Raw genomic sequence first — 21,076 nt, forward strand, 5'->3', positions numbered from 1 at the left:
AATCACTTTAAATGATTGTTTGCAGATAATGATAAGAAAGTTAAATTGCACCAGGGTGAAAGAGATGAGAGAAGTTGGGAGAGTCAGTGATGAGGAGCATGAGGAAGTGCAGAGCTATCTTGCACTGGATGGCAATGAAACAGTTATTGAAGTGAGTTTACAGATGAGGAATGAGAGAGAACTGGAAGAGGACTTGGGTGTCATTGGTGTTTAGGAGATAAGAGAAGCTGGGGTGATAGGGAAGAACTATCTGCCCAGAATTGCAGGGGACTGTTGTGTTGCATCCTGGAAGAATGGACTTTCAGGGGAGAACGCACTGCTGCAAGGTGTAAACTTCCCTTGACACGTGTGGCACTCAATCTTACATTCCCTTCAATCTGCAGTCCCTATGGCTGTGACTGTAGTGTTTACTGGTGGGTGAGGAAGCTGCCTGTGGCTGATCATGGAGTGCCTTTTTGATTCACACTTCCTCGGCTGCAGCACAAGACCATGTGCAGGCACAGGGAGAACGCCTCATGCTCCCACATGCAGGTGCAGCAGAAGAATATGGTTGGTTTGGGAGTCTGACTGCAAACCAAAGGATAACTTGTACCCGTTCCCCAGTGTAGCTCAAGCCCGCAAGTAATCCTCAAGCAGAGCTTCGTTGTTTGTCCCTCTTCCCTGAGAGTTGAGGAGGCAGAGCTCACTTACATGGTGCACATGGTTTCTCTTCCCATCGGAGAGCAGTAGCCAGGGAGGGATATCTAGTAGCCATTGGAGGAATACCTGAGTAAAAGGCCAATGCACATGTAAAAGAGGAGGGGTGGTCTCCCTAAGGGTCTGAGACAATACAAATCAGGTTCAAATTCAGTCCACGTGAAAATAAATACCTTGCAGGAAGCATCCTTACTAGTTCTTTTGTTTACAGAGAGAAAAGGGGCAGGGCCCTCACGAAGCAAGGGAGGAGGGCTGCTAGGCAGATTCTCTAAAAATGAATAACTCCAGCCCGGTGAAGAAACCACTGATTAGACCTCAACTGGGATTATATACCATGAACTAAATATCTAAAGACTCAGGAAACCATTAGTTAATGTGAAGGTCAGGTCCTGTGGCTAACCCCCGCTGTGCGCTGCCGAAGACCATGTGCAGTGAGTTGATAACTCACAGGAGGTTGGGCACATGGCGGGATCCTGCAGCCACCCCCAGCGCGCACGGCCAAAGGCACAGTATTGGTACCTCTTGATGCCGTCATCAGTTACGTAATCAATGATGTAACGAGGGTTGTTATCTTTGATGTCATTCATTGCGTATTTAACATGTCATTAAAGTTGTCATATGTATGGTCAATACCAGTGCATAACTGAGAAACCAGTTATGGTTAGTTTAACTAGAACTGGTGATTGCCAGTTGCCCCTGGGTTTTGCACTGCAAACATAATTGCGCTTTGCATTTTTTGTGAGTTTTTTTAAACATACATTGATGTCTTGTAACCAAAGCAAAAAATAACTTCTCTTCAACCTTTGTTTTTTCAGTGGACTTCTGGTATTTATGATCAGACACCACATCCAGACACCTCCTACATACAGCTAAGCCCCCCTGTGCGCAGCCTTCAGCTGTGCCCACCGGGGGTTAGTGGCAGGCTCTGTGCCAAACCCACGGCGGGTGTCCAATCCAAGTTACATATGGCCTTCAATCGTGCACAGCAAATGTTGGACACATGCCTGACCTACTGCCTAGCCCTGTTCCCAACCTGCCACTAGTTTCAACCCCCAATGCACGCTGCCTTCGATCAGGCTGCGCTGAGCAGTGGAGGTTGGCCACAGGGCCTGCAACTGACCCCTACACCACTCACCCCCGCAGGCTTTGTTTTTTGTCTATTTTTTGTGCTGATCCTTTCTCAGGATTTGTGAACCTTTGTGAACCTTCACAACCATGATTTGCAGAACCCACATATGGGCCAGCATGGGTCCATGAAGTTTGCCATGTGTTTGCAGTCCCTTTCTCGTGAATCTTCGCATGGGTTTGCAGTCCCCAGCAAGGATTCATGAACCGTGGGGTTGGACTGGGAGGGGAGGTTATTCTCAGCCCCAGGAAGGGCACACCCAACTTCAAAATGACCATTTTTATCCATTTGTTTCATTCACATAGGAATCCCTTTGGAACATCCCCACATGTCCTAGTGGTCATGGGGGATGTACTCACCCTACACCCTTAGGTGCTCACCCGGCACCCTTTGGTGCCCATTCTATTCTTTTCCAAGACAAGGGGCAGTGTCCCCACCAGGCCCGGTTCTAGAGGAGGGGCTAGGTGGGCCAGGCCCTCCCACAGTGACCCCAAGGCCCCCCAGGGCCTAGTACAGTTAGAAAAACAGTTCTTTCCTTGTTCTCACTGAGTCACCTGGGGCGCATGTAGCCCCACTTTCTTAGTTTACCTGTTTAGCTTTTATGGATAGCACCAAAGCCCGGGGATACTTGAACAGCAGGGGAGCCCTGACCCCGGCTATTCGCATGTGCACGATAGCAACCACCTTCGCGACTGACGTTACACCATGCTTAAACTTTAGCGTTTATTAAAAAAAGCTGCCAATGTCACAGGTTTTGATTTTCCTGTTGTGAAAAGACTTTAGCCAGGCTTCTCTGACATTGAACAGAAGCGGCGGCTCTCTTGTGCAGGCCTGGAAACGTGCTGCTGTTGCCCTGCCTACTCCCAATATCCCTGGGATGCTCATATTATCAAAAGAAACTTGAGACATATAACACACTTTGGGGCCTCAGTGACTGTGAATTTATTCACTCTCAAAACATTCTCTTTTGGCTATATCAGTGGCTAGAAACGGATCCTAGCACTGCTGTAACGGGTCCTAAACTGATAAAATAATTTAGTGGGTTATTGCACTTGCTACTGAGACGTTCCTACAATCTGTGCCTTCACAAGTTTAAATCTTGCTATTCAGCCTTTTATTTCCGACCCAAAAGTGGGAAAGTAAGCATTGTGAATAACTTTTATATCCAGTCAACGATAAAAGAAATCTGAGGTGTCAGGTGTCCCTGAATTCGATAAACACAGTTATTTGTGCTTCACATAATAGTGATGTTTCGGGGCATTTTGAAAGGTAGAGTGCATGCCTCACTTAGATCTCTAAATGCTGTTAGCGTTTGAGTAATTAGCAGCTCTGGACGCGACCGGATCCTTTCATTAAAAGTTTTGAAAAACACAGGGCCACAGTTTTCATAGCTGTGATGCTAAAGGGCTGAGAGCAAGATCATATATTCTAAAATCTGATCAAAAGGAAAAGGTGAAGGGGCACAGAGATGAGAGACTGGGGAAGAGGGGTGATTAGAGGAGAAGAGGTAGAAAAGATGAGAGTAAGATAAAGGTAGTATCGAAGACAAAAGAATGGCAAAGAAAGATCTAGGTGAAATAAAAGGAAAACAGCGAGTAGAAGGGAAAAGAAAAAATTATCACGACAGAGAAGAGTACTTAATTTGTGCTGATGTTTGCCGGTGCTCGGCATTTGCACATATTTATGCAGTCCACCATGTGGTGGCGCTGTCAGTCTATTTTTAAAAGAGCACAGGAGCCGACTGTTTAACAATCTGATATCTGTAATAATATCACCTGTGTGCACAGGCCATTCTTATACCTTTAGGTCGCTTGGTAAAGCCCAAATTGTCACAGTCACACCTGTAGGAGGAGTCTGATGGTAAGTGGGTGGATTTAGTTTTGATATTTGGCAGCTTTGGAAGGGCCCGTGTGTGGTGCAAGCCGCAGTGGCCTCTTGAGGAATAGTTTGGGATGCTGCACTTAACTTTTGATAAGTTAAGCACTGACAGGGTTGATTAGAGAAGAGGGGGCAGTAAAGGTGCTGTGAGAGGAGGTTGAGGGAGGATGAAAGAGGTGTCTGATGAAGTAAGGTGATGACGTGGGGCAAGACGGGGCAGGAGGATGATAAGTGAAGTGTTTGATGGGAGCTTGGCAATGGGTAGGCCTTTACTGAGAGGGGAGCAATCAGAGGCGAGTAGAGGGAGAGCGGTCGGGAAGAGTGAAGGCAAAGGATGACGCTGTTGAAGGATGAGTATGATGGGGAAGAAAAGTGGCCGGAAAGAAGGGTGATGAGTGAGTGATGGTGGGGAGGGACCAGAGAAGGAGGATTAAGTCACTAGAGGAGGTTGATAGAACAAAAAGGACAAGCGGGGAGAGTGATGGAGAAAGAGAGGGTGGTGAGACTAGGAGAGACTAGTGGGAAAGAGGAAGAGAACATGGAAGAGACAGCAACTTGCTGGTCACAATTTAGGAGAAACAGTTCAGATTTGAGGCAATCACATTAACTGTAATTTTCTCCTAGTTCCCCTTAATATACATTCCGCTCAAGAAACTGACAACCAAACATTCTTTGAGAAAATAGCCACTCAATGAGAAGTCCAGTCCTCCGCCTCAGAAGCTCTGTTCTAAGGGTAAAAACAGACACACCTTTGAAGTTGGTTGGTTCTCCTTAGGTTGCTAACTTTGTCCGGTCTTCCAATTGTTATCACACTTTCTTTGGAGTAAACGTGCAGCAGTAGCCGCTATCCACAACTTTAAACGTTGCACTTCTCCTCACAATCTCTTTGAAATGCAAATATCGCCCAGATTTCTGTAAATCTTGTGCACAGTCATGAGAATGACTGATATAATACAGGCCTCGCTGCTGCCACTGTTCAAAAGTTGAGAGTTACCAGTGAAGAAACATTCAGGGAAGCAGGAGAGTGAGGTCTGGTTACGCACACCTGCACAAGTGCAGTCACTCACTCTTGCACAGTAGCAGATCGAGCCCCCTTCCTTCCAGACTTTACCCCACAAACAGCAACAGGGGAGGTGAAGCTGACAGAAGACTGTGAGGTGGAGGGAGGGGACTGTGAGGTGGAGGGAGGGGACTGTGAGGTGGAGGGAGAGCACAGTGAAGTGGAGGGAGAGCACAGTGAAGTGGAGGGAGAGGCTGTGAGGTGGAGGGAGAGGCTGTGAAGTGGCGGGAGAGCACAGTGAAGTGGCGGGAGAGGCTGTGAGGTGGAGGGAGAGCACAGTGAGATGGAGGGAGAGCACAGTGAGGTGGAGGGAGAGCACAGTGAGGTGGAGAGATGAAAAGGGGAAGCAAAGTAAGGAGAGGCTGGTGGGTAGGAGTTGGGGGGACATAGAGGGGTGTGAGTCAGAGGGAGGATAATGAGGAAGAGAGGGAAGATGGTGGGTTGGAAAGACAGAGGAGGATGGGGCAGAGACTGGGAGGAGGGGAGGGCAAGCCAGAAAGATAAGCTGGAGAGAGAAGGGTGAGGTGGAGAAAGAGGGGGCCGATGCACAGTAAGAGGATGGAGAGGGGGAGTAAAAGCAGAAGGTGAGGTGGAAAGAGCGAGGAGGGGTGTAAGGCAGACAGAAAGGAGGGCACTGCAAGGAGAAAGGAGGATAAGGTGGGGAGAAAGGATGAAGCAGGGAAATGAGAGTGTGAGGTGGAGGGCAAGTGATGGGAGGAGTCAGAGGATGAGGTGCATGGAGAGAGAGGCAAAGAGAGCAGAAGATCACACAGCTACAAAGCCCCAGAAATACAGAATAAAACTAGTTGGCACAGCCGGTACAGTATGTTCCTCATGCCCCTACAAAGCTACCCTGCATGTCCACAGCAGGAAATCAAACACCTATAAAATGCTTGGTAATCCTGTTCAACTTCCTGGCCCACCCATGCTTCCTCGTGGCCATCCTGGAACCGGGCCTGCTCCCCACATCCTATAAAGGCAACTGAAACATAATTCCGGATGTTGCCAGCCAATCAGAGGACTGCGGTTCTGAAGACCTTACACTGGGTTTGCGGACCCACAGGGGACGGCAGAAGCGAAAGCGCCCGTGTCCAATCAGATTCGATCTTTAAAAAAAAAAAAAAATTAGGTCTGCACGTCTTGTGCATTTGGTATTTTCATACAAAAATCGAAACACTTTTTATTGCTAATTTTTCAAAACCAAGCACAACCACTTTCTTTGATACAACTTCTACTTTCAAGCCACGTTCAGTGCAATTCCGTTCAGTAACTTTTTCCTTATGAAGGAGCTAAGAATTCTATGAAAGTTAAAATGGGAATTCCTTCGCCCTCGATTGAGGGACGAGCACAAATCTTGCCATGAAGAACCCAGAGGGAATAACCATTTTTGTATATGTTTTCAGCAGATCTGCCCAAAAGCGCCCACATTATTAGCAAAATCAGGAAAGTCTGATTTAAGGCTAGGGTAGCAGCCACTATGTGGCCTTCTGTTCAATATCCATATATGTTCGTGGGAGAAACAGTTAAAGTGAAGCGTGACATTATGGTTCCAAATCTAAAAAAAAACAAAAAAGAAGAAAAACAACTTTCATTTGCCATTACAGTCTGCTAGACAAAACTCATGACACTGCTATCAAGAACAAAACTATCACCCAAAGGAACTGTGTGTGAACTCGCAATGTTTATACCAAAGAATAACTGGACTTAACAAAATATTATTAAATAATGATACATATCCAAAAAAATGTGCTGTGTTCATGCCAACAATAAAGGCACACCGTAAAGTCACCAGTGATGTAATCGATGTGATTTCTGATGGCAGCTTCCACGTCAGGGGTGAGACCAAGAGCAGTCCATTTTGGGTAGCAGGTTTTAGTTTTGCTAACTCGAGGTAGGGTTTTGGTAGACGACAAACACACTTTGCATGCTGGGATTTCTGAGCTCAAACTTTTGGTAGTGAAATCGAAACTACACATCCCAGAATGCAAGGTAACATTAACTAAAACACGGGGAATGTGTCATATTGTAACAGCAAACGAAGAACGAGGACGAGCAACGCTGCACCAGCAGGAAGTTTCGTTAGAGCGATGAAGGGAAGATTAGCTTAGACTCGAGAGACCTACCATTATTACACAGATTGAAGCGGATTGGGCTTTCCTCCAGGGTCCCGGGGGTTCTCAGTTCTTTGCTGGGGTCGAGACTGGGTCTGTGACCCCCAAATCTCCGAAATCCCCGCCTGTTCCGTGACACTTTGCAAACTTAGCAAAGTTTCCCCGGCTCACGGAGGATGGCTTGGCAGCACCGCCTCCCGTCGCCAAGGAGACCCCAAACAACCCGCGCGGCCAGCCCTCCCGCGAAAACAAGCTCCACGGAGTGTCAAAAGTGCCACTAGAAAGGCAACCCGGAAAATCAGTGGCACGTGGCTGACTCAGTTAGCAGGCACTTATAACCGTGTTCATAAACCCAGCCTTGTTCTGCGAGCTCTACCCTGCCTTAGAGTACAGTTTAGGAGAATAGATTTAGCACGCCCGGCTGATAACACCTTCACGTTTGCTGAAACGCAAAACTTCAAGTCCCACAATGCAAGTTGGTGCTGGCAAAAAAGTCACGACAGGCTGGTGTCGCAGGTGGCCACCTGTATGCTTTGGCATTATGTCCAGGGCCACTGGAATTGTGCAGGAGGGGAGCGCCAAATTATGCGCCATGGTTGACTAAATTATGCGGCAAGAAAAGGCAGATTATGCAGAGTAAGGTGGCATACACGTTTTGTGATAGTATTATGTCATTACATTGTCATTTTTACTCTCGTTAACACTGGGCTTTGGTCTCACCTCATTAGTACCCAGTGCTTGAAATGGAAAAATAGAAGTGCAGGTACTGTGTACCAGAGTACCTGCTTGGTTTCCAGAAGGGCCGGTACTCTCCAATTAAAAGCATTTCGTTTTTCTTGAGAAGTAGTAGTACCAATCCAACACCCAAATATATGCTATAAGCAACAGAAAAGTGACCAGTCAACCTTTGCAAACGGCCTTCCACTGCGTGGCAACGTGTGTTACTGTGTTTTTAGTAACTTTTGAACTAGAAACATTTGTTTTGTTAAAATCTGCAGATAATACAGCAGATGATGACGTATCTGGTGAATGCCGCAAATCTTTAACTATGAAAAAAAAAAAAAATGCCGCGGCCGCACAAACGTATAATTCCATTAGTCCTGACTATGTTTAACAAAGCAGATCGGTCCCGCCCTTCTATTTCCTAAACTCGCAGCGTTTAAAGATAGTTTTAGTAACAACTGGAACGCCTAAAGAGAAGTGTTCCTCTCTGAATGAGTTCCTGTTCTTACTCAACATACTAGTGACTTATTCACTGATATGTGCTGTAAAATAAGCCTCATGAGTGGATGAAGCTTGATGGTGTTTAGTTTTATAGAGATTTAATGGCCTTATATCTATTTACAATGTCTGCTCAGGCGATTAAGCCTTTGCTGCATAGAGTTGCCATAAAGTATAGGTCTGGCTGGAAAAAATGCCTAACGCATAAAAAGCATTAATCCAACCTTTTTTTAAAAGTTCACCTGCAGAGTGGGATCTTGCACCACTGGTGGATTTCAGATTTGGCATGCACGTCCTCGTACCACAAGTAGAGATACAAGAACATGAATGCCATAAACCTTCCCCATTACAGTATCCAGTCTCAAGGGAGACAAATGGTAATGAAAGTGCTTGAGGGGTGATGAAGGTAGGGGGTGGTGGGTCAGAGGATTTGGCATTATGTTTTGTGAATACCCCTTACTGTGCATTATCGTACTTGCCAACCCTACTGATTTATTCTGTAGGTTACTGCTTTTCTTGTAGCACCACTGGATATCTCGAATAGTAAAATCTTCCTGTTGGACTTTTTTGCTTATGCAGGGTCATCCCCAATTTTTTTGCCTCCTGCCTCCTATTTTTTCTGACCTGTTGCTCTTGGCTTTTGAACTCTGAGCACTTTACCACTGCTAACCAGTGCTAAAGTGCATATGCTCTCTGTGTAAATTGTATGGTTAATTGGTTTTTCCAGGATTGGCATATTTGATTTACTAGTAAGTCCCTAGTACAGTGCACTAGAGGTGCCAGGGCCTGTAAATCAAATGCTACTAGTCGGCCTGCAGCACTGTTTGTGCCACCCACATAAGTAGCTCTGTAATCATGTCTCAGACCTGCCACTGCAGTGTCTGTGTGTGCAGTTTTAACTGAAAATTCGATGTGGCAAGTGTATCCACTTGCCAGGCCTAAACCTTCCCTTTTCTTACATGTAAGGCACCCCTAAGGTAGGCCCTAGGTAGCCCAGAGGGCAGAGTGCAGTGTATGGTTAAGGTAGGACATATAGTAATGTGTTTTATATGTCCTGACAGTGAATTATTGCTAAATTCGTTTTTCACAGTTGCAAGGCCTGTCCCTCTCATAGGTTAACATGGGGGCTACCTTTAAATCTGATTAAAGTGTAGATTCCCTTTGGGAGCGGATGGACATGTGGAGTTTGGGGTCTCTGAGCTCACAATTTAAAAATACATCTTTTAGTAAAGTTGATTTTAAGATTGTGTGTTTGAAAATGTCACTTTTACAAAGTGTGCATTTTCTTGCTTATTCCATTTCTGTGACTCTGCCTGTTTGTGGATTCCCTGTCTGGGTCAGTTTGACAGTTGGGCTGGTTGCACCTCACACTAGACAGTGACACAAGGGGCTGGGGTGTAGTCTGCATTTCCTGATGAGCCATCTATGCTAGGAGGGTGGGGAGGAGTGGTCACTTACACCTGAAAGGGCTGTGCCTGTCCTCACACAATGCCGTCTCCGACCCCCTGGTGAGTGTCTGGGGCCTGGCCTGGGAAAGGCAGGATTTCACATTTAAAAAAGACTTTACTTTGAAGTAGACCTACTTCAAAGGAGAAATTGGGTATAAGAAGGGCACCCAAAACCACAGACTTTAGAACACTTCTGGAAACAAGAGGAACCTCTGCCTGCAGGAGAGCTGAAGAGCTGAGTAGAAGTGCTGCCCTGCCTGTGACTGTGCTTTGTGGAGCTATCCTGCAGTTGCTGCTTCTGCCAGAGTGAGAGGGCAAAGACTGGACTTTGTGTGCCTTCCATCTTGTGAAGAAATCTCCAAGGGCTTGATTTAGAGCTTGCCTTCTGTTGTTTGAAGTCTCAGGGACAGCAAAGACGCCTGTCTCTCTGCCAGCACCTGGAGTCTCTGGAGAGACTCCTGCTCTGAAAAGTGGTGCCCTATCCAGTCCCTGGGCCCTTGAAAGGAAAGCTGGTGGAAATCCAAGAAAATCGACTTCGGACCGACGCCGCTGCTGAATCCGGTGATGCTGTCTGCAACCGACTCCGTAATCTTCGCTGGAACGCGACGACCTTTGCAGGCCCGACGCCGCTGCAGCCCGCTGAAGTCCGCGACTCTGTGGAAGTTGCCGCACCACGTCGTGACCGACACCGCTCAAAGTGTGCGGATTCAACATTTCGCACCGACGCCGCGATCCCCGACTTCGCGCATCGACTTGTTTTCACTCTTCAAGAAAGGTACTGTGCCTGGGGATCTACGCGACTCCGTGTCCGGCGCCGCTGGTGTCAGCTTGTTGGGAACGACTCCGTCACGACGCCGTGCTAACACCTCTTCGAAGCATTTTGTGTTTCTAAGCGCTATTTTTGAGTTTAATCTTTAAAAATTCATAACTTGACTTTTGTATGTCGGATTTTTGTCATTTTGGTCTTGTTTTGTTTAGATAAATATTTCCTATTTCTCTAAACTGGTGTTGTGTCATTTTGTAGTGTTTTCATTAAGTTACTGTGTGTGTTGATACAAATACTTTACACCTAGCACTCTGAAGTTAAGCCTACTGCTCTGCCAAGCTACCAAGGGGGTAAGCAGGGGTTAGCTAGGGTGATTCTCTTTTACCCTGACTAGAGTGAGGGTCCTTGCTTGAACAGGGGGTAACCTGACTGTCAACCAAAGACCCAATTTCTAATACTTCCCATGGCTTTTTATGGGGCCAGGGGCGAGCAGCCAATCAGATGGCAAGTGTTGTGGGGTGCTCAGCCAATAGACACTTACGCCTGTGCTTAATTTGTAAATAAAAACGTGCCGGTGCCCAAAACCCGCCTCTTAACCACGCAGCTGCTGCAATTAAACGTGTAAGCTCAGAATACTGAGGCAGCGTAATCCTAAAGCCATCTCGGGCCTCTTCAATCCATTTACAGCCACTCCCTGCCCCTTCAGCTCACTCTTGCAGCTTTCTGCTTTCTCCCTTTGTGACGCTTTTTTGTTTTTCTGTTCCTCCATCTGTCCCATGTGTCTTTTGCTCGCAGTAAATGCTTGAGGCAGAAAATAAGTGCCGGCCCTCAAAAATTAGTGCCGGTGCTCTGCAACGGAAACAACAAGCACAAATTAAGCACTGCACTTACCAATACGGGAATATGGAGGACAAGCTTGGATTGCTACTATTTGTACTGTACCTGGTCTGTACTTCAGAGATGTGAGCAGAATCGACAGTGCCGCGCGGCAGGTGGGCCCACTGTCCGACGTGAGTGCCGGTGGTGAACCAACACGGCCCGTTTGGAAGGGCAATCCTACCTGCGAACAGGGCAGATAGGAGTCGTCGCTGCATCGGGATCAGGGGACCGGACGGCTCTCCGGGAGTCAAGTGAGCCCCTCCCACCGTGGACCCGTCCTCGCAGAGGTGCATCTGCTGCCTTGTGGGAGCGGAGGCTGGCAGCGTGAGGGAGAAGGCCCTCTGCCAAGCCCAGTGGCTGTGAAAGGCGTGTCCGTCGCCGGCCTGTTCACGACGAGCGCCCCGGCTGAGAAGGGTCACACGGCCGTAATCGCGCGTCAGCCTAGGGCTGACGCGAGGCCGCAGATCCAGTGATTCTGGCATCGGGAGTTGTTTACGGTGAGCGGCCACAATGTCAACACGGTTCCAGTGAGAGGCCCCACTGCTACTGCAGAGTTTACACACGCACAGCCCAACATGCTGGCAGCACTAATTGTAGAGTAGCCATCTAAAAAAAAAAAGAGAGAAATAAAAAAAATAAAAAAATAAAAGAGGAATAAAGTGAAAAAAGACCATATATTTGAAACCAGTGGAAGAGTGCAGAAATACAGGGCAGCCCAATAAATCTTTCATGGCACAATGAGTTCCTCTCGGGAGCACAGTGATCATCAGCCACCACCACCCACCGGGGGGCCCATTTGTCAGTTGCGGCACTACCCCCTTTTAGTCAACTGGCAGACCCTGCCACGGCTGCGCAAAGGTGGCACCATTGGCTTGGCAGGCTGGACAACTATTTCTGTGCCACAAAAGAGACTGATGGCGCTGTGCGACGTTCGCTCATGTTGCATATGGAAGGGGATGAGCTGTACGAGCTCTTTAGCACACTTTCCAAAACAGGAGCGGCTGATGATTTTAACGCGGCGGTAGCCACCCTCAACTTATATGTTGACCCCCAGCTAAACCCTGATTATGGGAGGTTCAAACTTTGACAAGTGCAGCAAAATGATACCGAATCAGTGGACATTTTTTACACCAGGTTGAGGAAGGACCTGCGTAGGCCTCAACCAGCACGAATAGATTAGAGCGCAGGTCATACAAGGGTGCCATTCCAACATGCTGCAAAAACTCATACTGCAACAGCCTGGAATCACACTAGATGAGATTTTGATTCTGGTGCGCTCTCATAAACTTTCGGCCAGTCGGGCCGATGACATGGCTGCGGCGCAAGGACATTCAGTTGCTGCATCGGGAACGCCCCGCTCAGTGACCGCCAAAAAGGGAACAGGTGGACGCCCTGCAAACACATTTGGAACCGCAACGTCCGCCACAACCCCCGAGGCCCAGCAGAAGAGACTGTAGCAGCTGTGGGCTGGAACACAGGATGGCAGGGGTGTGCCCCGCAAAAGAAAAAAGCTGCAACAAGTGTGGGAGAGCAAATCACTTCGCAAAAGTGTGTTGGGGTGACCGATTTAAACACACGGCGGCGAAAGAGAACACAGCAGCGGTAAGACAGCTGGTGTCAGAGTTGAGGGCAAGTGCAGATGGTGGCACGGGGAAGGAGGAATCACGTGGTATATTGAGGATGAGGGGGAAGATGTCTTCGTCATCTCATTCACAGGTAGAGGACACCAGAGGTGACGCCCACCCTCCAAGTGCACGGTGGACATCCAGGGCACCCGGCAGTGGTACTTATCGACACCGGAGCATCTGTCAACATGATGGACGATGTATTATATGACCAGCTGTCACCGCAATCATTGTTGACACTCTGCACCACAAAGATATATACGTACGATGGGCGTGACCCCCTACCCTTGAGGGGAGCCATCGAAATGACTATCACAAGCCAGGGCCGCTCGACCCAAGCCAAGTTCCATGTTGCTAAAGGAGACGGCGGGACTCTCCTAGGGTGCCACACGGCTGAAGACCTTGAACTAGTTTTTTTGCACGTCAGGTCCACGAAGCACACGCCGACTCCATGCTGAACGACTTTCCTCAACTGTTTCAGGGGCTTGGAAAGCTCAAGGGGAAACAGTTCAAGCTGCATATCGATCCGGCTGTGACGCCCACGGCACTGCAACACCGAAGGGTGCCGTTTCACCTCCGGCCGGCGGTGGAGAAGAAGCTACAGGTGCTGGAGGACCAGGGGGTGATAGAAAAGATCACGGGCCCCACCCCAGGGGTGTCGCCATTGGTAATAGTGCCCAAACCTAAGCAGCCCGGCGCCATCCATCTCTGTGTTGACATGAGGCTGCCCAACCGGGCTATAAAGAGGGAAACACATATCACACCCACCATGGACGACATTGTGGTGGATCTGAATGGAGCCCAGTGGTTTTCGAAATTGGACCTAAACTCTGGGTATCACCAGCTTGAGCTAGACCTGGATCAACAAAACAAGCATTGGCGGGTAGAGACAGATTTAACCTAAGTTATAAGCACAGTCTTGAATTCTGTTACTATTGAGTTTATTTCTTACTCAGAATTATTTCAAAACCAATTATAATAGTCAAAAAACGATAAGGAAATTAGAAAAATGAGAAGGCTTGTATGCAATACAATGACTGAAAACACATAACAAATTGTACTTTACTAGGTATAACAATCGACCTACACAAACACAGGACTTATACAATCACAATTAATGGTATTACAGGAGGACAGAGACACAAACATAAGCCCTATACATTTAAATAGTGGTCACCGTTAACATTTCACATGTAATCCACTTCTGCATGCTAAGGTACTGGGCTTCTATGTACACTTACTAGTCTAGTGTTAAATATTGCTTTCACACTAGTGTATTCTAGTGTACCTACACTCTTTATATTCTCATCAATTATTTAATGAACCCAGTGCTCTTGCACTCTATAAAGTCAACGCGTTTCGGCCTTTCAATTTAAGGCCTCATCAGGACTGGAAAAGGGCAGAAGGAATTCTTAGTTCATATAGCCCGCATCTGGGGAACCGAACTTGTTTAAAATCAATTCCTGTTCAGAGCCGACTGAAGATGCTTCTAGTCGCCTTTCTCGTGACCGGCGTATAAATTGGGAACGCTCGCGTTTAGGAACACGTACAATTTTAAAGCCGTGTTCCGTGCAGCACTCGCTACTCGGCGGCAGGCTGCTCGCGTCCTTAACTGGCGTCTTTCCGAATACTGTCTGGTTACCTTGGCGACCCCATGAGAGCAGGAACATTACTACCTTCTCTACGCATGTATGGCTGAGGAGGTTTAAAAGACTGAGTTTTGGGGTGTCCTCCGAAGCAGAGGTATTTCAAAATGCCATAAGGGAAATGTTGTCCAGCCTCGCTGGAGTGCTTAACCTCAGTGATGATATCCTCATTTTTTCCAAGACTCTAGAGGAACACCATCTCAGGCTGCGTGCAACACTTCAATGGCTCTCAGATGCGGGTCTCATGCTGCATAAGAAAAAGTGTGCATTCTACCAAAACTCAATCGACTTTTTCAGATATATCTCTTGCGCAAGGGGTTACAGGTGGACCCTAAAAAGGCAGACACCATCTGCTTTGCACCCATACCACGGAATGCCATAGAGGCACACAGTTGTCTTGGCATGGCCCTTACTGTGGCAGGTTCATCCCTCAGTTGGCTACCATGGCAGAGCCGTTGTGACAACTCACCAGGGCCAAGATGCATTGGAACTGGAGCCGTGAGGCAGATGTTGACTTCAATGCCATAAAAGGGGCTTTGCTGGACAAGGCTACGATGGCCTATTTCAACCCCGGACGAAGGACGGAGGTGGTAGTGGATGCCAGTCCCGTGGGATTGGGTGATGTGTTACTACAGGAGCACAGGAATCAGGAATGGGTGCCCGTGGCATATGCAAGCCGGACCTTGTCAGCCATGGAGACTCGATATGCACAGGTTGAGAGAGAGGCGTTGGCCATTCGATGGGCATGCCACCATTTTCATTTGTATATATATATATATGGACAGGAATTTAAAATCGTTACCGACCACAAGCCTCTGGTCTTGATGTTTGCGGGGTCGACGCAGCTCGCTCCCCCGAGAATTGAAAGATGGGCCGTCCTCTTGCAGCCTTACTGTTTTAAGGTCATCTACCGCCCGGGGGTGAAAAACCCCACGGACTACCTTTCACTGCATCCTGCCATGCCCCTCTCGGAAGGAGAGATAGAAGATGAAGGTGACGGAATGAAGAGTTTCGTGAGGATGGTGGTGCAGGCTACTTGCCCGGTGGCTCTCATCCTGCCGGAGATAGCTGAAGCCTCCCACAAAGACTTGGTCATAAGCCGGGCGAAGGAAGCTCTGGATCGAAGGCAGTGGAAGAAGTTCCTGGAAGTTGTGAGGCATCTGGACCAGGATGAGCGGGCAGCCATGCAGGTTGTGTGGAAGGTGAGGGATGAGCTGTCCGTAGGGACAGATGGACTGCTCTTACGTGACCAGAAGTTGGTAATTCCCTGCAGTTTGTGGGACCCGGTTGATCAAGTTGGCCCATCAGGGCCACCAAGGGGCCACCAAGACAAAGGCTTGCCTTCGAAGTAAGGTGTGATTCCCTAGCATGGATTCTATGATTGATGAACAAGTGGACATGTGCCACCCTCGTGCTTTCACCGCTATTGAACAGCCTACCGCTCCAGTGATCACCGAAGTGGCCAGCACCTGTCCATGGTCCAAGGTCAGCATGGATTTTGGCAGTTTCCCAGATGGGCGACTGAAGCTAGTTCTTATGGACTCTCACTCGAAATTCCCAGTAGTGGAGTTGGTTCCGTCAACAGCGTTTGAGAATGTACGACCCATGTTGGAAAATACTTTTGCGTTGTTTGGTCTTCCTGAGGAGATAAGGACTGATAATGGCCCATCCTTTCATGGGCAAGAATTCCAGGAATGTTTGGGCCGCTTAGCTGTACGTCATTGACGCATCACCCCGCACTGGCCGCAGGCTAACAGTGATGTGGAGAGATTTAGGTCAACTCTGAACAGGGCCCTGAGAACAGGGGTAGAGCAAGGGGAAGATTTGGAGGGGTGTATGCAACAATATCTGAGAGCTTACCGGCAGACCCCGCATAGCACTACGGGGAGCGCCCCTGCAGTGTTGATGTTTAAACAACCTCTCAGGGACTGTATTCCTTCTGGGTCAAGCTGGATGCCTGGCGAATTGGATCCAGAAAGTGCTCAGGAAAGCAGAAGGAGGACTAATCAGAAAGCCAGTGCTCGGTGTAGAACCCGGTGTCCGGATATGCGTGTGGGGAGGTTGTCGTAGTCAAAGACAGACATCCGGGTTGGAAATTCAGAATTCCCTATGAACCCAATCGGTGGAGTGTGGTTGATGTGCAAGGGACGATGGTGACTGCCCAGAGAGGTGATCAGCGGGTCACCCGGAATGTGTCCTGGTTCAAGAGGGTGGAAGGGCACGATGAAATAGCAGACCACAGGATGGAACCCCGCGAGGCTCTGAGGAACAACCAAAGCTCAAGTCCAAGTCCTGAGCCGGTCCCTGATGCAAGGCGACTGGTTGATTGGGGAGGCAGAGGTGAGAGGCATCATCTACGGCCTAGTCCTGCCCCTAGCCAAAGACTCAGAGATTTTGTGTGCTAAATACTGAACTGAACACTCCGGGGGACTTGGTGTTGCTGTATTAATGTAGTGGTATGTTTATTGTTGGCCCTTGGTGGGTTATGGTTTCCAGTTGGGGTTTGATTTGTGTGAATAAAGCCTTGGAGGGATGTAGAGAGCCACTCAGGCTCTCCTATACAATGTATCCACGAGTGAGCCCGTGGGAGGAGGAGGTGGCGTAAGGTAATAAAAGTAAGGGAACGCGCCATGCCTGCGTAGTTACCCTTACAGTAAAAATCTACGAGTGTGCTGTGTCGCCTTTTCTGGCGCAACACTTTCCGAGCGTGGCCCCATGACCGAGGGCTACGCCACACTGGGGGCGTCCGAGGGCTCCAGCCCACTGGGGAAATGCATAATGGAATAAGATGGCTGTCCTGTGAGCTGAGCTGCAGCTGTTCACGGGCATCTTTCTCTGTGTCAACTGCATAGTGTGAGCAAATACAAATCACTCTGAACAAAAGATTGAGGGTGAATCCCAAAAAGGAAATATGCTTTTAAAAACACACAGTGAAAGGTCTGTTGTTTATTCGATCAGCATAGTGGCAGGGGGTTAAGGATTTCCAATGATTCTGAAGATTGAATGGAACCATCTTATATGTAGCCGTTAGTACATAAAAACTCTCCCCACATTAGACGGTGTGCTGTGTGCTGTGTCCCTCTGTAGGCCTCTTTGAGAACACAACAAGCTCCCTCATTTACCACTGCACATAAACTAGAGGCGTCCATGGGCACTAGTAGGCGTACAGGCCGTAGCTCACCATCAGTTATGTATTCCCAGGCAGCAGGGACAGTGTGCCCAATCTCACATCCTGCGTGTGTCTCTCTCTCCAGCCTGACAGATCAGTCACTTGCTAGTGAATGTAAAGATTTGGTGAAGGCAGTGCGTAGAGTGGAGTGTCATAGAGCAGAGTGGTGTAGAGTGGCTCAGTCTGGGGTAGAGTGGCATAGAGTTGAGTGGCATAGAGAAGAGTGACGAATAGTAGACTGGAGTGGAGTAGAGTGATGTAGAGTAGCGTGACATAGAGTGGAGTGCAGTGGAGTAGAGTGGCATGGGATGGAGTGGTGTAGAGTAGACGAGTGGAGTAGAGTGGCGCATAGTAGAGTGACATAGAGTGGAGTGCAGTGGAGTAGAGTGGCATGGGATGGAGTGGTCTAGAGTGGCGTGGAGTAGAATGGAGTGGCATAGAGTGGCATAGACTAGAATGGCATGGAGTGGTGTAGAATAAAGAGGCTCAGACTGGAGAATAGTGGAGTGGAGTGGTGTAGAGCATGGCAGAGTGGACAAGAGTGGAGAAGTGTGGTGTAGAGTGGTGTGGAGTGGTATAGAGTGGGACAGAATGGTGTAGAGTCGAGTGCCATAAAGTGGCATAGAGTAGAGTGCCGTGGAGTGGTGTAAGGTGATATAGAGTAGAGTGGCATAGAGTGGAGTGGCATAGAGTGGAGCTTCAAGTGGAATAAAGTTGAGTGGCATAGAGTGGTGTAGAGTGGAGTGACATAGAGTGGAGTGGGATGGAGTGGCATCCAGTGGAGTGGCGTGGAGTGGGGTAGAGTGGCATAGAGCAGAGTGGCGTAGAAAAGAGTGGCACAGAGTAGAGTGGCATGGAGTAGAGTGAAGTGGTGTAGAGTGATGTAGAGTAGAGTGGCATAGAGTAGAGTGCATATAGTACAGTGGCATAGAGTAGTGTTGCATAGAGTGGAGTAGCATAACGTGGCATGGGTAAGAGTGGCATGGAGCAGGAAAGAGTGGCATAGAGTAGAGTAGCGTAGAAAAGCGCGGAGAGTTGTGGAGTGGCATACAATACCGTGGTGTAGAGTAGAGTGTCATAGAGTGGAGCGTAGAGTGGCTTACAGTGACATGGAATGTCATAGAGTGGAATGGAGTGGAATAGAGAAGACTGGTGTACAGTATAGAGGCATAGCATGATGTAAAGTAGTGTGGTGTACAGTGGAATGGAGTGGCATAGAGCAGAGTGGCATAGAGTTTCGCAAAGTAAAATGGCATAGAGTGGAGTGGCATAGAGTGCCGCAGAGTGGCATTGTGTGGAGTGGAAAGGCATACAGTGGAGTGGCACAGAGAGGAATAGCATATAGTAGACTGGAGTAGAGGGGCGTAGAGTAAAGTGGTGCAGAATAGAGTGGAGTGGTGTAGAGCTGAGTCGTGTAGAGTGGAGTGGCAAAGAGTTGAGTAGCATAGTGTAGACTGGCTTAGAGTGGAGTGGAATGGAGTAGAGTGGCATGGGATGGAGTGGCGTAGAGTGGCATAGAGTAGAGTAGTGGAGTAGAGCAGCATAGAGTGCTGTAGAGTGGTGTGGTGTAGAGTGCAGTGGCATAGAGTAGAGTGGTCTAGAGGAGAGTGGCGTATAGTTGAGTGGTGTAGACTGGAGTGGTGCAGAGTGGTGTAGAGTGATATTGTGTGGAGTGGTGTAGAGTAGACTGGAATGGTGTAGATTAGTGTAGAGTAGAGTGGTGAAGAGTAGAGTGGCATAGAGTAGAGTGGCATGGAGTGGAATTGCATTGTGTGGCGTGGAGTACAGTTGCGCAGAGTAGAATAGCTTAGAATGGAGTAGAGTGGTGTAACAGGGAGAACTACGGGGAAACTAATCGAACAGCCCCCAGGCCGCGTGCACAGTGCCCCAGGGGGACTATGGACAGGGTTACGTTGGTACGACTAAAGGAGCGTACCGACACCTTTGAAGGAGGAGACGAGGAGCGAGAAAAGGGAGATGCGGAGCAAAAGAAACGAGAGGACGTGGAACAAGAAAGAATAGAGGACGACGCAGAGTGAGAAAAGAGAAACCACGAAACAGAGAGAGGAACAGGCGCAGCTGGATCAAAGCAGCACCTCAGGCGAACAAGACAACCGCGACCAGGAGGAAAATCCCGGAATAGGCAAGGAAACCTGCCACGTCCCTGGAGGGTCATGGCTCTCAGAGGTATGGGACTACTTACGTGTCGGATTGTGGGCATAGTACAGAATAAGGGAGGGAAGGGAGGGGCAGGAGGGGAAAATAGGGGTACAAGTGAATGGAAAAACACTACCCTGAGACTATATACAGATTGGACGAGTTGGGGAAAGCACCGTCATAACCACGCACAACAGGAAAGGAGGTACAAAAGTGCACAAGGGTGTGCCACTTTTCCCCATTTTCCTGAACCACAAGTCCTAATCTCCTTTTCCCTCCCCACCTTTACCTTTACCTTTAGCCACACAGAACAAGGAAAGACCACTTACCTGATCTTTGCTTTGTTTTCTTCTCCTATGAGCACCTGATGAACGACATGAGCGGGAGGCCCGAGAAGACTCTGAAAGAGAGGGAAACAGAAAGGCGTCAATGAAGCAAACTGAAAGGATTAAAGACAATCAGATCCATAACAAAAGGATTCAAATTGCTATAAGAAAGAAATAATAAAATAGTGGCATTATAAACTTGACCCAGTGACTGGCATGTGTATCATGAGTAGAAAAGAAAATAATTAAGAAAACCCCTCCCAAGACAACATCACTGTGTGGTAGCCCGCTACAAGTGGAATGGCATAGAGCTGGGTAACATAGAGTAGAGTGGAGTGAAATAGGGACACACTTACTATCACAGAAATTTGCAACTTCCTAATTGCCACTTTTTGCGACTCACACTTAGGAAATCACAAAATATGATGTACAACAGTGTCTCAGACACTGTTTGTGATTCCCAGATGGGTCAGAAGGGACCTGCCTCCTCAATAATCATGAGGTAGTTTGCAATTTGCGACCCATTGGGAATGGCCTGCACTCACAGGGGTGGTGGTCTGCTGGGGTTAGCAGACCTCCATGTCTGTGACTGCTTTTTAAATAAAGATTTTTTTTTAATGCAGCCTGTTTTCTTTAAAGGAAAACGGTATGCATTTAAAAAACAAAAGTGAGAAGTTTTCTTTTAATTTTTTAAGAGCAGGCAGTGGTTCGTGGGACCACTGCCTGCTCTTAAAAAATGTTGGCGCCCCCATTCACAAAGGGTAAGGGGTCACTTGGGGACCCCTTCCTGTTTGCGAATGGGTTACCACTATTTTGAAATTGGTGGTAAACTGCAAATGTTTTAAGATCACATTCCGGTTGCAAAGCATTTATATTTTGCCCTGAGCGTTGCTATTAGGAATGGATGCCCTTTACACGTCCCATTCTAATACCGAACCGCAAACCCTATTTTCGTGAGTCGGTAATAG

General features: G+C 48.1%; 1 protein-coding gene across 1 annotated transcript in view; it reads right to left on the reverse strand.

Moving 5' to 3' along the window:
• DNAH14 (dynein axonemal heavy chain 14) overlaps positions 1-7,073 on the reverse strand; it is a 923,784-nt gene extending 916,711 nt beyond the window's left edge. The window contains exon 1 of the mRNA XM_069236199.1: positions 6,884-7,073. Within this exon, the coding sequence (XP_069092300.1) occupies positions 6,884-6,886 (3 nt within the window). The 5' untranslated portion in view covers positions 6,887-7,073. The remainder of the gene's footprint in view (positions 1-6,883) is intronic.
• Between the last annotated feature and the right edge of the window lie 14,003 nt (positions 7,074-21,076).

The sequence above is a fragment of the Pleurodeles waltl genome, chromosome 5 (assembly GCF_031143425.1).
Source record: "Pleurodeles waltl isolate 20211129_DDA chromosome 5, aPleWal1.hap1.20221129, whole genome shotgun sequence".
Taxonomy (NCBI): Eukaryota; Metazoa; Chordata; class Amphibia; order Caudata; family Salamandridae; genus Pleurodeles; species Pleurodeles waltl.